Source organism: Balearica regulorum, chromosome 3 (genome assembly GCF_011004875.1).
Source record: "Balearica regulorum gibbericeps isolate bBalReg1 chromosome 3, bBalReg1.pri, whole genome shotgun sequence".
Lineage (NCBI taxonomy): Eukaryota > Metazoa > Chordata > Aves > Gruiformes > Gruidae > Balearica > Balearica regulorum.
The window spans coordinates 124,499,044-124,514,456 of NC_046186.1; the positions used below are offsets into that span (position 1 = coordinate 124,499,044).

Sequence of the window (15,413 nt, forward strand, 5' to 3'; positions counted from 1 at the left end):
CCTGCGCAGAGAGCGGCTCGCCCGGCCTCAGGCACTGAGGGCAAAGTGGGGAGGGGGGAGGAGCCGTTGGTGGCGCGCGGGCGGCCGTTGCGTTCCCTCAGCGAGCCTGACAGGGCGGGGAGCCGGGCCGGTCAGTCAGCCATCTACGGCTAGCGCTGTCCCGGGGCGGGGGTCAGCGGGGGAAGGGTATGGGGGGCTGGGGCCACGGGGAGGGCTGCAGCTGGCAGGTCTCGGGAGCTTGGCGGCCTCGCAGTGTGCGTCGTTGCTGTGTAGTCCCGCTCGCAGCAGGGTGAGGCTGTTTCTGAGGCAGCTATTCGTGTTCGTGCCCGCCCCCGGAGGTGAACGCGGTTTGTTAGGCGAAAGGTCTGTGTAGCCTGATGGCTTCTCTGTAATACTAGCCAAAACGATGAGTATAAGAGAGTACGAGCTAGAGGAGTGCGCCTGTCCCGGCCACGGGTGACCCACGGGCCCCGAGAGCCAGGAGTGGTTTCTTTGCAGTTAGCAACCTGATGTGGATTTCTCCTCTGTGAGCTTGTCCAGTCTCGCCTTGACCTTACGTTAGTTTTCGGTGTGTGCAGCGTCTTGTGGCAGCTCCTGAGGGTTCCCTGGTTTTACCAATCCCGCGCCTTTAAAGCTCTCTTTGGGAGGGGGGAAGAAAAAAAAAAGTTGTTGTTTTTGGTTGGTTAGTTTGTCATCTGCTCATTTCCTGCAGGTATGCGGATACAAGAGAATTTTTAAACGGACCGCAGTCATTCTGAGAGGAACTGATAGCATTTCACTCATTTGGAGCTGCCTGGAAGATGGTGCAAAGCCACCTTTGAGAGAAGACATAGAAGGTATAGAGAATGGCATCACTGAGCAGATGGACAAAATAGGCACCTCTGAACAAGAAGAGAAGTTCAAATAGGAGGCTGTTGCACAGGATAATTAGCACATTTACTCAGACCAAAGTTAAGATGGTTAAAACAAGATGTGGGATGATCTGACAGAAGCGTCTTGCAAAGCTTAATTGCTAAACCAGGGCTTATCCTCAAAGGACGTCTCTGTCCATGTGACAACACTGGTATTACTACAGTGCTCTAGTCTTTTGGTGGTGGTATATGCTCATGTAAGTGGTATTTGCAAATGTGTTTTACTGGCTTAGACGGGTTGGTTGCACCTGGATAACTATCAGTAGAGCACAAGGAGTGCAAATTTCCTTTTTTTTTTTTTTCCCCCTAGGTAATGTCAGAGAACCTGAAATGAGTATTTTAGTATTTTATATTAAAGATACATGGAGATAGGTGAAAGATTAGTAAGCTGTGGTGATATTCGTAGATCTGTGTGTCTGCAATGGGATAGTGGAGAAAGGTGAAGCACTTAAGGAAACTGAAAAACTGGAACAGTTACTAAATAGTTCAACTTTTTCAGCATTAAAAAGCCTGTTTCAAAACATAACATTTGTGCTTTGTGTTCCTGTCTGTGTTATCATATGAAAGAGTATCTTTCAGCTTTGAGGCTGATTTCAGTGTGTCCTTTGTGTTTTCAGTGAGGAAATGAATCGAGGTCTGATACGAAAGTTTGAAAATCTGATCCAGTTACGTGGTGCTTGCTGGCAGCTGCGTACTCTTTCCTACAGAAAAGTTTATAGAGCACAATGGAAGCCTGTGCAGTCGTCTGCACATCCCGTGTGGTCCGTTCTTCTGTATCCGCAGTGCTGGCAAAAGGACAAATTAATCAGTACTGCCTTATCGCAACGCAGACATCTAGCTACAAAGGAGGTAATTAACAAAATCCAATAATCTCTGGTTTTATGTGAGATTTCAAAGTACAAGAGCTTAGTTTGAGCATTTTAATTACAAAAAAAAAGAGCCTTATTAATGAATATAGAGAAGTTGTTTTAAATTTATAAGACAAAATGTACTTAATGTATGACTGTATTGTGAGCCCCTCTCAAATATTGATTTAAAGTGCTTGTACCAGCAGCATTGTGAATCTTGCAGAGGCAGGAGGAAATTATTACAAACAAAAATGAAAATTATTTTGTTGGTTTTTCCTCTTTGTTTTGAAAAATTAAAAAATGAAAAAAGATTGTGTAGTACGCTATACATTTTAAATATTCAGTATGATCTGTTAAGTCATGTATTTATTGTAATTCAGTAGTATTGCAGTAAAAACGATGTGTTTACATCATATGGTTTGAGACCATTGTCTTTTTAATACTGTTTTTATTATTTCTTAGTTTATGCCAGCTATGTGTTCCTATATACGTGTCTAATTCCATATAGGAGACAAAAAAGAAGAAAAAGAAGGTACCACTGACAAAAGGTGAAGTGGAGATAAGGCAGAAGATGACTATTGAGGAACTTGCACGAGCTATGAGTAAAGACATAGGTGAGAGCCTGCTCTCTTGTTTGAGATTAATAAAAAAAAAACTCAAACTGTTGTGTTTCATTCAGCTGTGCCACTTTCATGAGTTGTAAAGGTGAAAATGTCTACTGTGCCATCAGTTAGTGGTTGCTAATCCCTCCTTTGGTAAGGTAGATTGTACCCATACCAAAGAAAATGTTGGTAGACACAATGGCAGACTAAAGAGGAAAAAAAGTAGGGCCATCCAAATTACCAGGCAAGACACTTTAATGTGAAGAAGCCAGGACTGTCTTCCATCTCTTATCAGAAAGGCTTCAGATCCACGTAGGCTGCTTTTTTATAACTGTGTTTCCTAAGTGCTAAATTATTCTGGAAGGAAAAACATTTCACGCTGGTTTGTCAGAGATGGATCTCTGTGAGTAAAGAATTCATGGCTAAAGAGAGAAAGCGCAAAAGAGCTTCAGCCCATAACTCAACCCTTAGGTATTCAGCTGGGAGCAGGAATCGGATTCAGGAGCAATATGTATTTCATTAAAACAGTCATTTGATTAACTAGGAGCAGGCAGGACTTGTCTAGAAACACTCCCCTCTTTAGGTGACTGCCCTAACAGCTGGGTTACCGAAGCAGGCTTGTTCTTTTAATCCCATGAACCATTCCTGTATAATTCCAATCTCTTTTTATCCAGCTGAGTGCTTTTTCTGGCAAACTTCCCTCTCGACAATGAGAAGAGAAGCAGAAAAGAAAAATCTGTCATGGCTTGCTGTACATTTGTGAGATAGATTTGTAATGGTACTTCGGTCAGCGTGTCTCAATTTTTTACTAGTGCAGTATGTTCTGTATTTTTGCTACAAAAGAGTGGCATATGAACAGATTTATCAAATTTCCTTCCTCCTTGAATCACTTCTTTGCTGTCTCATTTAGATAAGTTCCAGTTGTTCTCTTCTTTGGGATTAATGGAAAAGCAAGCTATGAAAATCTGAGTGAAAAATAAGATTGTAGCATCTAACAAGGCAGCCATTTTCAGTAAATCTCTCTGAATCAAGTTCTTCTCTGCAAGTATGCAGCATAACAGGAACTTTCAGACAAATCTAACTAAAGGAAAAATGCTTTGTGAATGAAACTTATTAGCATGATTTAAACTACTAATGAAAAAGTCTTAAACTGTATGAAGCAGGGGTTTTGTTGTCCCACATGTTTTTGTGGATGTAATTGTTAAATGCCTTTATCCTTTCTTCAGATCATATTTATGAAGCGCTGCTATACACAGACATTGACCTTGGTTCACTAGAACCAGATTCCATCTTACATGAAGATCATATCAAACTAATTGTTAAAAAATCAGGAATGAAGTATAAATCAGCAAAACTAAAAGAGGAAAAAGAAAGAGAAAACACAGATGCTGTGAAAAGGTAAGTTGTGAACTGTTCTTTTTGGCTCTTTTTATCCTATTTGTTTCTGCAAGTGTTTTTCATATACTGCATTTTCTTTGTTCTCATGGTATTTTGATAATACCGGGTATAGTCACGATCTGATATTTAAGAAGTAAAGTTTGCTATTTTGATTTCTTTGGCCATAAAACTGATACTTGGATTTGATTTGGTTTAGGTGAGCTTTTTCTATGCCGTTTTCTGAAGAAAAGCCAGTTCTTTGATACACTGAATTGCTGTATTAATTTATGCAGCCGTAAGACTGAGTATTAAGAGGGCTAACTCTGTGGTGTAGGTAGGATTTGTGATCACAGTGGGGAGAAGCTAGTCTCACCTCTTCGTCGCTGAGTTCTGGTAAATGGCTCTCCGTTAGCCATGGTGGGCATGAATGTTGCTCAGTGAACTTTCGTGGTATTTACAAAACACATTTTTACTTGTAGGCCTCCTGCAGACCCAGCAGTACTAACCCCACGGCCCCCGGTTGTTACTATTTTGGGCCATGTTGATCATGGGAAAACAACCTTACTTGACAGTCTACGAAAAACTCAAGTGGCATCAATGGAAGCAGGAGGCATTACACAACACATTGGTGCTTTTCTTGGTATGATTCAAGTGTATGTGCATGTGTATAAAACAGCTTACGCTCTGTCTTACCTAATGGGCTGACTTGCTGCCAGTTTGTTGGGGAAAAATGTTGCAACGTAAATAGTTTGTATGTAAGCAGTGAAAAAGGAAATGATAACTTATCACAAGTCATAAATATGTGGATGGAACTTTGACATGGTTTGTCTGTGCAGTTGAAATAGTATTTAGACCATTTTGGATTGTGAAAGATTCCAGGACGCTTTTTGTTTCCTGAGGAGCTAAAAACACCTTTGACCTCCATGCCAACAGTTATCTCTGGCTAAAATCTGTCATTAAAAAAGCTCTCAAAGAAGTGATGCTTGATTTACAATAGGTCAAATAAAGCTATGCGAAATGTTGATTTAAAAATGTACCGTATATGTTTGTTGACAGTGCATTTGCCTTCTGGGGAAAAGATAACTTTTCTTGATACTCCTGGACATGCAGCTTTTTCAGCCATGCGAGCAAGAGGTACCCATGTTACTGACATTGTCATACTGGTTGTAGCAGCAGAAGATGGAGTGATGCAACAAACTATAGAATCCATTCAACACGCTAAAAATGCAGGAGGTACGGTGTTTAACTTGTTAATATTGCATTTTTAAGTAAGTGGCAGTCCCAGTACACAAAGTTAATATACAAAGTGTATGTTACTATGCAGCTCAAATAATGAGCACTTTGCAGACAGAAAGTCTTTGAATTGGAATCCACAGAACTTGGGAAGTAACTGTCGTGGTCCTGTTCCTTCTCCCCTGAGAAGGTGTTTGAAAATATATTGAATGTTGCAGTAATACATAAAGACGTTAAAATACTAATATTTTTGCAAGACTTGCAGGTTTGTGAGAAAAGCAGTCATAGGGTCTGTGAGGGGGGTTGCTGTTGTTGTTTTTTTTCTTTCCCTTCCCTACTAGGATAACTCTTCCAGCTTACTCATGGTAGCTCAGATCTCCATGGCTGATCAGGGAATAGGCACCAAGTGAGATGATTTGTGTTTCTGCGTGGTCGTAACCTGCTCTAACCTTTTATTGCAATTGTGCTTGTAGCAGCAAGTTTTGGTTAGGTTGGTAATGAATTTGTTCTCTTTTTAGTTCCTCTTATCCTCGCCATTAATAAATGTGACAAACCTGAAGCTGATCCTGAAAGGGTAAAGAAGGAGTTGCTGGCTTACGATGTGGTCTGTGAAGAGTTTGGAGGTGATGTTCAAGCTGTAAATATTTCTGCACTCAAGGTAAAGTTTTGGTGGAAAAAATTATGGTGGTTATGGGCATCTAATATGTGCATACAGCTGCATTTTTATTTGGCAGTTGCAACATGAAATGCTTATCTTCCTGGTATTTGATACCTTACCATGAACTACATGTTGTTAGCTCTCACCAGAATTATTTGAAACATACTCCTGTCATATTTTGAGGCTCAGACCTTCAGTGAGCAATAACAACTCATTTTTCTTCTGGAAATTTAGTGGATATTTTTCAGGTTAATCCTGATTGCTGCTTCCTCATATATTTGCTCATTGTATAAAATTGGTGCAAAATCAAGGTTGGTGATAATGCTACACATGAAAAGAAAAATTCAAATGAGGGTAGATAAATATTTTTCCTAACACATACCTAGTCACAGGAACATAGATTTGTAGTGGTCTTACAAGATTTACCATCTTATCCTTGCACACAACTGATAGGTAAAAACTGAACTAAAATCTGAACTTCAGTTTTGTGGTGGTCAAAGCAGCTTTGTCCAAACTGATGCAACAGTATCTTAGCCTAATTGCTATCTTTCTAAATGCATCCCAAGTAATTTTCTAAAATTTCAGGCAAGTTCAAGATCTTTTGAAGTCATGCCCTTACAGTTTAAAATAGGCATACATAAAAATGGCTTCTCTGTTCACCTCTGTAGCACATGTTGTTGCCGTAATTCCTGTAGATCTGGATCTGCTATATTCGCTATGAACAGAGAAGCCAGAAACTGTTCTTCCTAATGTTTCGTGCATTCTGGACCAGCTGTGCAGCAGTTTTAATAGTTTTAATTACTTTTGGTGCCATCTTGCCTTGAAGGCAAAGGAATCCGAGCTGTTGGACTGTATTGCATTGTTAAAAGTTCTGAATTAAATGGGGGAATTTGGCACTAAGAGTTCAACTTCTGATCTTACTTTAATTTAGCACTTTATTTTTTTTATATATATATATATATATAGTGTATGGTTTTATACAGGGTGAAAACCTGATGGTTTTAGCAGAAGCAACTGTTGCTTTAGCAGAGATGTTAGAACTGAAGGCGGATTCCACGGGTCTGGTAGAGGGGACCGTAATTGAGTCTCGCAAAGACAAAGGGAAAGGGTAAGTAATCTGCTGCCTTTACAGAAGCAATTTGTAACAATGCAGAGATACTGTTTGGGTGGTTTGTACATCAATATTTATGTTTAACATTGAACTTGATGTTGTTAAATAAAACTGCAACAGTTTCTTTGCAGTGTTTGTAACTAAAGCATTGAAATGTTACTCTACAGCAGGAAAGCCAGAAAAATAAGTTATAAACTGATAGCGTAAAATTCATCATGTCACTGAAAGAATCCTGTAAGCACAGGAAATATTTTAAAATGCTAGAACAGATTTATTTTTTTAAATGACATTAAGAAGTAAGGTAATAGTCATAATACATATACAGTTTTTGGTGAATTGTGTGTAATGACATTTTACTCTTTTAAAATATTTCATTCCTTTTGCAGATTCTCTGTAAACAAGATGTGTTCTGCCCTCTTTAAAAATGAATTGACTTCTAGAAATTTCTTGGGGTTTGGAGGGTTTTTTTGTGGGAATCACTTAATGCGTAATGTCAGTCTGTTGCTGACTTCACAAATGCCAAATTTTGTACCAATCTGCAGAAACGAAAAGAGTACAGTACAGGCTTGGGGCTTTTTGCAAGTCACTTTAAAATTTTATTAGCACTCTAATAAAATGTGTCACAGGAATACTCTGCCTGTGATTGATCACAAGTACGTTCTGTTTTGCATTTGCTTACCTATGCTAACCATGAAAACAGGGAGAAGAGTCATTTTAATTTGTCTGTTGTTTTTTCTCCTCTGCTCTTCACTAGTCCAGTTACCACAGCTATCATCCAAAGAGGAACTCTGAGAAAAGGCTGTGTTCTAGTTGCCGGGAAAACGTGGGCAAAAGTACGCTTCATGTTTGATGAGAACGGCAAAGCCGTAGATGCAGCCTCTCCAGGCATCCCAGTGGAAATCATGGGCTGGAAGGAGGTCCCTTCGGCAGGAGATGAAATCCTTGAAGTAGAATCTGAGGTACGGAAAGAACTGTTCAATAGAAAACCCATACTGCGGTAAGGTAGATGGGAAGGAGTTGAGTAAAAAAATAAGTGATAGCTTTCATTCTAAATAACCCGGATAATCTGATGAAACATGAAGGCCAAGCATGGGTGTTAAGAGACCTGAGCTAGGTGTTCTGTAAGAAGAATGAGGATTTGCATATTGCCTCTTTCTTTTCCACTGCTCCCATGTCTCCCCTGCCAGACCATCCTCTCCTCATCTCCATGCATCCAGATTGACTTGCTTTACAATCACATTAAGAAAGCATGCTGCCTCTGGGATTAAAGATGAGCCACCTTTGGTTCATGCTTTTGCTCCTCATTGTCATCCTGCCTTCCTCCGTGTTTTGTTTGCAATGACTGCAGTCCTGAATGGCTTCTGCTGGCGTGATCTGGGATATATTCTAAGGTGTTCTCTTTCAAAAGGCACGGGAGACTTTTCTCTTTTATATGATCACACTATCACCTTACCTGGAGAACAGTCCAGTACTTAATGGTATTGGCGTCTTAATTTTAGAAGGAGAGAACTAGTTTCTGACAAAGGAATATGCGTAAAATAGAGCTTGACGTAGGTGTTGAGAGCTGGACAAATACTACATGAAAGAATGAACAGAAATTTATTCTCTTCTCCAATGCAGAGTTACTATAAAAATAGGCCTTGAGTCATGTTGTTGTAGCCCAGGGAGGAAGCTATTGTGCTTATTTGCTGCCATCCTTGCAGCAAAATCTACTGTTAAATGTGAAAGAAAATGAGCGAGCCTGTAGAGAAGATGCAAAAGGATGAAACTGGATTAATGTGGAGTTTTCCGATGCAATGCTTTGAAAGGTAATGTTGTTTCTTTCTGCCCAGCAAAGGGCGCATGAAGTTGTGGCTTGGAGAACCTATGTTGAACAACAGGAGAAGATGAAAAGGGATGTGGAAGTTATTGAAGCAAAGCAAAAGGAACACAGGATGGAATATGAGAAGAAGCAAAAGAAGCTAGCCCATCTCACCTGGAGACAGAGGAAGGCAGTGCTGTACAAGGCTAATAAGCATCTAATGTTTTCAAAGCCTAAAGAGAGAACAGAGATTGACAAAAATGTGCTATCAGTAATTGTTAAAGGTGCTGTCCTATTCTGTTTACTGCTCCGTTGTTTTTGTGTTTCTCAAATGCTCAGTCTGAAGCATAGCCCTAAACTATTAACAAAATTTCTGTTACCAGAAGTTGGATCAGTGTAAAACTGAACAGATTATTGAACTTTGTTTTCTGATGCCCCTCCCCTTACTGAACATCCAGTGGTCAGAAGGATGCGCTTCCAGCAGGGCCAGAACACCACAAAAATTTATGAGCCCAACTCCCTTTCTCAGGAACTCCTGAGTAAAACCCATACAAGTGCCTATATATATATATGTAAATTTAAAAAATAGTATTTATTCAGTTCATTTTTTGGAATTAATAGACTTGTTAGATGTGTTTTAATATACTACTGAAAATATAGTAAGGAATGATAGTTGTCAAAAGACTTTATGTTGTGTAGTGTGGAGTTGCCATTCCCTTAGTTCTACTTCAGTGTTTCTTTGATGTATACAAAGTGTACCAGTGTAGTTCCATTTATGCACGCAGGTGATGTGGATGGATCTGTTGAAGCTATTCTGAACATTCTGGACAGCTATGACGCTGACAGTGAATGTAAATTGGATATCATTCATTTTGGAATGGGAGATATCAGCGAAACTGATATAACTCTTGCTGAAGCATTTAATGGTGAGTTCTGTCATTGGGGAACTTTCTGTGAGGGCTTTTTTGAGCCGTTTGTTTTGATACAAGGTTAATAACAGTCGATGTGCAATAGCGGGAGAAGTAAATGGTCCCTCCTTAAAAGGGAAGCAGTAGTAAAATGTTGTTTCTTGTATTGCTGACTGCTTATTCTACCCTGTGCTACAAGTTCAGCATTACAGAATAGACAGCAGAGGCTTTCACTTACTGTTTGAAGAGTGATCTCTTGTAGTCATGATTTGCTGATTTGCTGTTTTGTTTATCAGGTGTTGTATTTGGATTCAGTGTGAAAGCCAATGAAAGTATTAAACAGCTGGCTGCTAAAAAGGGAGTAAAAATTAAGCTTCACAATATCATCTACAAACTTATTGAAGACTTGAAAGATGAGTTAAATAGCAGACTACCCCCATCTGTGGTGGAGAATACAATAGGTGAGTTTTCAGTGACTTAAATTTTTGCTTCACAATGTGGCCTTAAGTTTATTCTCCAATGAAGTGTCCCTGTTGTATCAAATATTTTATAGTCCTCTGTAGCTGCTTTTCCTCTGTAGCTGCTTTTCTCTTTTGTTATAAAGCGTGGTAAGAGGAAAAGTATAGCTTGCTTTTACTTCTTGCCAATTTGTACTTCATACAACTCATGTACTTCATGCAACTTTCTATTTTAGGGGAAGCTTCTGTTCTCAACATCTTCTCTGTAACAGTAGGAAAAAACAAAGTTCCAGTAGCTGGATGCAGAGTACAGAAGGGGCTGCTAGACAAAAAAATGAAATTTAAGTTAATCCGTAACAGGGATGTTATTTGGAAAGGTAAGTGTAATTGCCACAAAACATGTATTTGCATTTAGTATAACACTGCTTGTTCCCCATGAAGTTAATGCAAAATGCATGCATCTGATTACGGGGCAATTCTTCAGGGTGGATTTGCTCCAACTAGAGAAAAGTTGCAAAACATCACTGTACTGTTATCCAGCCCTTGTAACCACTAACTCTGGTAGGAAAGCAGTAGCATCACAGGATTTACCTCCTGAAAAGGACTTATGTCTGATGTTCATTAGCTGCAAGTGCTCACAATCCATGTTTTCTTGCTTTCATTTTGTAACTACAAGGTGAAGCATTAATTCTATCAGAAGGGCAAACTGAAACACTTCTACGCTCTGGTGTTAGTGGGCTCTCTTTCTTTGACACACTTTCTCTTTGCAGGATCTTTATCATCACTGAAGCATCATAAAGATGATGTCCAGGTAATAAAAATGGGTATGGATTGCGGATTGAGTTTGGACAAGTACATAGAATTCAATATTGGAGATGAAATTATCTGTTATGAAGAAAAAGAAGTTCAACAGACAACTTCCTGGGATCCAGGATTTTAAAATGCGTTTGAATACATTAACGCAAAAGGACATGTATTATTCCTAGTGGGCCTTCAACTCTTAACATTAAATGAACTTTCAGAGGTGCACATGAGCTTCTTTATATCTGATGTTTATAAAATAATGTTCTGCTTTTAAATCTTGTCAAGCAACCAGCTTACCTCATTGGAACAATGCGATAAAGTACAACTGCAAGCACTTCGTGTGTAAAACTATCATGGTATAAGTATTTCTGATGCCTGTCTCTTGGTTCCTAAATAGCTGAGCCATCTCCTTTCTCCTCCTCAGTGCTGCTATACAATTTTTCAGTATGCAGTCTGCTTTTTGTTAGCAGAACTTCATTACCCTTTTCTCCAGCATTGACCCACTTGTAGATGGGACTTCAGACCTCTTGATCTCCTATTTTTCCAGATTAGAACTACTGTACTCTCTAGACCACTTCTACAGTTAGCTAGTGTTAGGTTTTCTTTTTCTCTGCCATTGCTACCCAGGATCTCCTTTGAAGGAGACTTAACCAGAGCCACTCTAAAAGAAGTTGCCGCTTCAGTTCTAGAGTCAAAGTATTTTGTCCTAGTTGGCAGTCAGCAGCCAAAGCTTCATAGATTCCTCCGCTCATAAGCGAGAACAAATACAGTGCCAAAGGAAGCAGAAATAAATCCTTAAACCGTACAGAACTTCAGATTTTTATTGTGTAGTACATTTACTTGTCTTCTGGTTTATTGAAGCAGTATGTCAGACAGCACTTGCCACAGTAGTGCCTGTCGAAGTGACTAGCCATGAAGACTCCTGCTCCACACTCCTCAGAGGGGCACTCCCGGCGCAGACGACTGATCTTGCCGTTCTCGTCCACCTGGGAAGGGCAAAGAGGCAACATCTCATATATACACTTGCCACCTTTTAGCACCGATTATACTTTTGAGTATTGTTCTTTGCTAAGGCAGTTTTCGTGATAGCTACTCTATCAAACTATGCTTTTATTAAGTTTCCCCTAGAGTTTGTTCTATGTACCTTGTAGTACTTCAGCACTGCAAGCTTAACCTTCTTTCTCTTATGCTTGTTCTTCTTGGGAGTAGTGTAAGACTTCTTCTTTCTTTTCTTGGCACCGCCACGAAGTCTCAGCACAAGGTGAAGAGTTGATTCCTATTTGTAAAATACATGAAATACTCAGAACGCTTTCTCAAAAGAGTACCATTTAAGCAGGCTTTTTCTTTTACCTGCAGAAAGTATGTAAGTAGCAGATTTTGAGCTACAGCCTACTAGGAAAGCTCTAAAAAATTTTTTTGCTATTAGGTCTGCAAATGAACAGGCTCCAGAAAACCGTGGGCCAAAAAGTTTCAATTACTATAAAATCTGTTTTGACTATATTCTTCAATTCTAACTGACAGAAGGGAAGCACTGGAAGTGGAAATCAGTAGAAACGTTTTCTTCTGACCTAGAACTACAGCCCGGGCTGCGGCCCAGTCAGTTCTAGTCCTACTTCCCCAGTCAAAAGGGCTGCCCAGCCCGAAATTAATTGATTTGGTTGAATCCATTTGAAACAGTTCTTAGGCTCAGCGGCAAAGGCCAGTCTGCTCTGATAGCGCCAGCCAGTTGGTGCTGCAATGCTCTGCTCAGCCCTTCCTACTTACTTTTTGAATATTGTAGTCAGACAGCGTGCGTCCATCTTCTAGCTGCTTACCAGCAAAAATCAGTCGCTGCTGATCAGGAGGAATGCCTAATGGTAACATAAATCAAGATTAAATGAGGAATGTGAACTATGCCATTCAATAATAAAATAATACATTGCTGCAGAGAACCACATCTGCATAAGATACACATCAATCCAACAGAGAAAGAACAAGAAGTGCATTTTAAACTCACCTTCCTTATCCTGGATCTTAGCTTTTACATTTTCTATAGTATCAGAAGGCTCAACCTATTATGACACGAAACAACGAGGTCAAAACGTAGGTTGCTTTTTAATTTGCCCAGAAACGCAGAAGAACCGCGAGGATGTTCAGACATTTCGGACCCCCACAGGGCAGCCAGCTCTGGGCAGGCCCGGCAAGCAGGGCCCGCGTCTCTCCGTGCACCAGAAGGCACCGGCCGGCTCGGCCCTGCCGCCGCAGAGGACCGGGATGCGGCGAGGCCTTGCCGGCCTCCGCAGGGCGAACCCCCGTCCTGAAGGGGCCATGGCGACTCACCTCGAGGGTGATGGTTTTCCCCGTGAGGGTCTTCACGAAGATCTGCATGGTGAAACCGGCACCTGCGGGGGGGGGGGGAGAGAGCGATGAGAGGCGGGGAGAAGGGAGACGCAGCCACGCGTGGGGCCGCGGAGCCGGAGCGAGTACTCACCCGCGACTTGCTGGCGGAATGGCGGCTCCCCGAAAGAGCGGCGCGCCGGCTCGCACGGGGTTTCCACCCGCGCCGAAGAAGGGGCGGGAGGCGCGGCGGGACTACGGTTCCCGGCAGGCTCCGCCGCCGGCAGCGGCGGCGGAGCCTGCCGGGAACCGTAGTCCCGCCCGAGGGGTTCCATGGGAGCCGTAGTCGGGAGTGGGCGCGGCGGGAGGCGGGAACTGCAGTTCCCACAGTGCACCGCGGCTCGCCTCGCGCAGCGGCAGCCACCAACGGTCGTGCGTGAGGGAGAGTTTCTCCTCAGCCGTGAGGGAGGCTGCGCGGGTGCTGTTGTGGGCGGGTTGTCTCTGCGGGGGAGCGATGTGTTGCTCTATAGGTGTTCTTTGTTGGTTTTTCAGGTAGTTGTGGCTCCACAGGTCTGCCCTGCGGCGTAAAATCCCCAAAAATGGATGCCCTCGTCTCACTCCAGTCCTGTGGAGGCTGTTTAAAAACATCCTACAGCCACCTTGCTACCTGCAGGTTCCCTAAGATCAATGCCAAATTTATCTGGGTTTATAAGGAAAATATTTTTAGAGTTAGAAAAAGGTAAGTTAGGAGTAGAGGAGAACTGAGAGTCACATTAAATTGGAAAGTACTTGTTAGGTGGTTTTATGCACATTAATTGAATGTGGGAAGTATTAAAGCAGAATGAAAATTTGCTTGAATACATGAGTATCAGCTGATGCTACTTTAACAAATTTCCACTTTTCTTCTAGGTTTTCATCTGAGGCAGTTGTTGAACAAAGGAGGAAAGGGGTTTAGACTGTGCAATAAAGGTGCTAAGTAGCCATGCCAGACAATCACGTGGGAGCGGAGAAATGTTCTGTCCTTCCCGCTCTTTTTGAGAAGGACAGGAGATTTCTGGAGAGCATACAAACATATATTGACAGAAACTGAGAAAGTGGTTTGTGCTGAGCAAGGACCATCTGAGGAGTGTTACATTATATACAGTAATGCATTTGACAAGGCAACAAATACTTTTCAGGTAATTGAGCAATGAATGATAATTAATAAGTAAAAAGTGGCCTTCTGCTGCTTTGTCCTGTGGGGAAAAAGGGTGTAAGCAGACTGATTGTGACAGAAATCAAGGATTGGTATATTTTCAGCAGTTTTTTTATGTTCCTGTGCACACTGCTGTCAAATAGAAGCCACTATGATGAATTCATACTACCAGAAGTTACAGTAGGGTTCATGCTTGATAATCACTTAACTTTATGCCAGTTTTGAAATGATAAAATATTGTAAAGCTGTCCTAAACCAGGAGAAAGTCTACGTAATTACAAAAACCTATGACATATATCCCATATGCCCTGTATTAGTGTTAACGGCTCTTCAGTGCAGCTGAAAGGTTATTACTGAAGTTCCTGAAGGACTCCTGCATCTGCCTTTTTCAGACACTGACTGAAATGGGAGATGCCAAGAATAAATAAAGATTCTTACTTTTCCAGGTGGATAGGAATAAGGATTACTGGGTCTGCTTTTAAATCTTGAGTTTAAGATATCAAAATGCACAGCCCCTGCTCCTTTGGTTTTCCACACCAGTAAGTGCTAAGCATGGTTAGTGCCCGTCTAGAGAAAATATCTTCTATTACATGGAGATGGTTGCTGCAGCTATCCAAATAACTGCTAATTGCCTTAGTTTTAATAACATCTGTGATTAGCGAATCTGAGGTAAGTTTAGAGGCTGTCTTTCACAATGTAAAACTTTTCTGTATTTTCATTATCTTAAGCAATGTTACTTGCTTTTGGGGCTATTTTTTATTGCATTAGAGCAGCGCTGTGGAATTTGCTCTAAGGAGTATTATTTTGTCTATTAATTTTATTTTAAACCTTATCAGAAAGTTCCAGAAAGTTCTTTTTCTGTTATTTCTCTCAGTATAAATGTTGCCTCTTTAACCATCTACAATATGCTAGAATTTTGTTAGGCGTGACTGCTATTTCTGCCTGGGCAAAATCGGGCTAGATTGTTACCATGCAGGATCTCTTGTCTCAGATCATGAAAAATAAAAAAGATGAAAGAGGTAAAGTCGTTAAAAATGAAATGTCAGCACAATCAAGAATGAGAGTAGACAATCAGCAGTAGTGGACTAAGAGTTTGGTCTTTAAGATGGTATATTTTATTTCTGTCTGGTAACTTTTGAGGGCAATGGCAGGAAAACTGTCTGAGTTTAACTGATGTGATAAAAGTTGTTT

At 41.0% G+C, this 15,413-nt stretch overlaps 2 protein-coding genes across 4 annotated transcripts; one reads left to right on the plus strand and one right to left on the minus strand.

Annotated features, from left to right (window-relative positions):
* MTIF2 (mitochondrial translational initiation factor 2) lies at positions 1 to 10,936 on the plus strand. Of its 3 annotated transcripts, none has more exons than XM_075749887.1 (15): positions 1 to 130; positions 713 to 836; positions 1,529 to 1,760; positions 2,222 to 2,373; positions 3,588 to 3,759; positions 4,218 to 4,378; positions 4,795 to 4,971; positions 5,490 to 5,629; positions 6,613 to 6,737; positions 7,495 to 7,699; positions 8,573 to 8,825; positions 9,327 to 9,467; positions 9,746 to 9,910; positions 10,144 to 10,284; positions 10,678 to 10,936. In XM_075749887.1, exons 4-15 carry the CDS (start codon positions 2,331 to 2,333, stop codon positions 10,845 to 10,847), a joined length of 1,893 nt encoding a protein of 630 aa, XP_075606002.1. In that variant the 5' UTR covers positions 1 to 130; positions 713 to 836; positions 1,529 to 1,760; positions 2,222 to 2,330; the 3' UTR covers positions 10,848 to 10,936. The 3 variants fall into 3 exon arrangements, with proteins under 3 accessions (XP_075606002.1, XP_075606000.1, XP_075606001.1); XM_075749885.1 differs by having other exon boundaries at positions 2,268 to 2,373; XM_075749886.1 differs by lacking the exon at positions 1 to 130 and adding an exon at positions 186 to 289 and having other exon boundaries at positions 2,268 to 2,373.
* Positions 10,937 to 11,499: 563 nt separating this feature from the next.
* RPS27A (ribosomal protein S27a) lies at positions 11,500 to 13,290 on the minus strand. The gene is made up of 6 exons (XM_075749890.1): positions 13,182 to 13,290; positions 13,031 to 13,092; positions 12,708 to 12,762; positions 12,476 to 12,561; positions 11,856 to 11,987; positions 11,500 to 11,697 (listed from the first exon to the last, which is right to left on the minus strand). Exons 2-6 carry the CDS (start codon positions 13,076 to 13,078, stop codon positions 11,548 to 11,550), a joined length of 471 nt encoding a protein of 156 aa, XP_075606005.1. The 5' UTR covers positions 13,079 to 13,092; positions 13,182 to 13,290; the 3' UTR covers positions 11,500 to 11,547.
* Positions 13,291 to 15,413: the final 2,123 nt, after the last annotated feature.

What these genes read in the sequence shown, in the direction of transcription:
- MTIF2 (XM_075749885.1), top strand. Translation starts at nt 1,536, where the DNA reads ATGAATCGAGGTCTGATACGAAAGTTTGAAAATCTGATCCAGTTACGT. An exon ending in ACACATTGGTGCTTTTCTTG is followed by an intron (nt 4,379 to 4,794) that starts GTATGATTCAAG and finishes GTTTGTTGACAG; the next exon opens with TGCATTTGCCTTCTGGGGAA. An exon ending in CGCAAAGACAAAGGGAAAGG is followed by an intron (nt 6,738 to 7,494) that starts GTAAGTAATCTG and finishes GCTCTTCACTAG; the next exon opens with TCCAGTTACCACAGCTATCA.
- RPS27A (XM_075749890.1), bottom strand. Translation starts at nt 13,078, where the DNA reads ATGCAGATCTTCGTGAAGACCCTCACGGGGAAAACCATCACCCTCGAG. An exon ending in TAAGATCCAGGATAAGGAAG is followed by an intron (nt 12,562 to 12,707) that starts GTGAGTTTAAAA and finishes TGTTACCATTAG; the next exon opens with GCATTCCTCCTGATCAGCAG. An exon ending in CAGTGCTGAAGTACTACAAG is followed by an intron (nt 11,698 to 11,855) that starts GTACATAGAACA and finishes TGCCCTTCCCAG; the next exon opens with GTGGACGAGAACGGCAAGAT.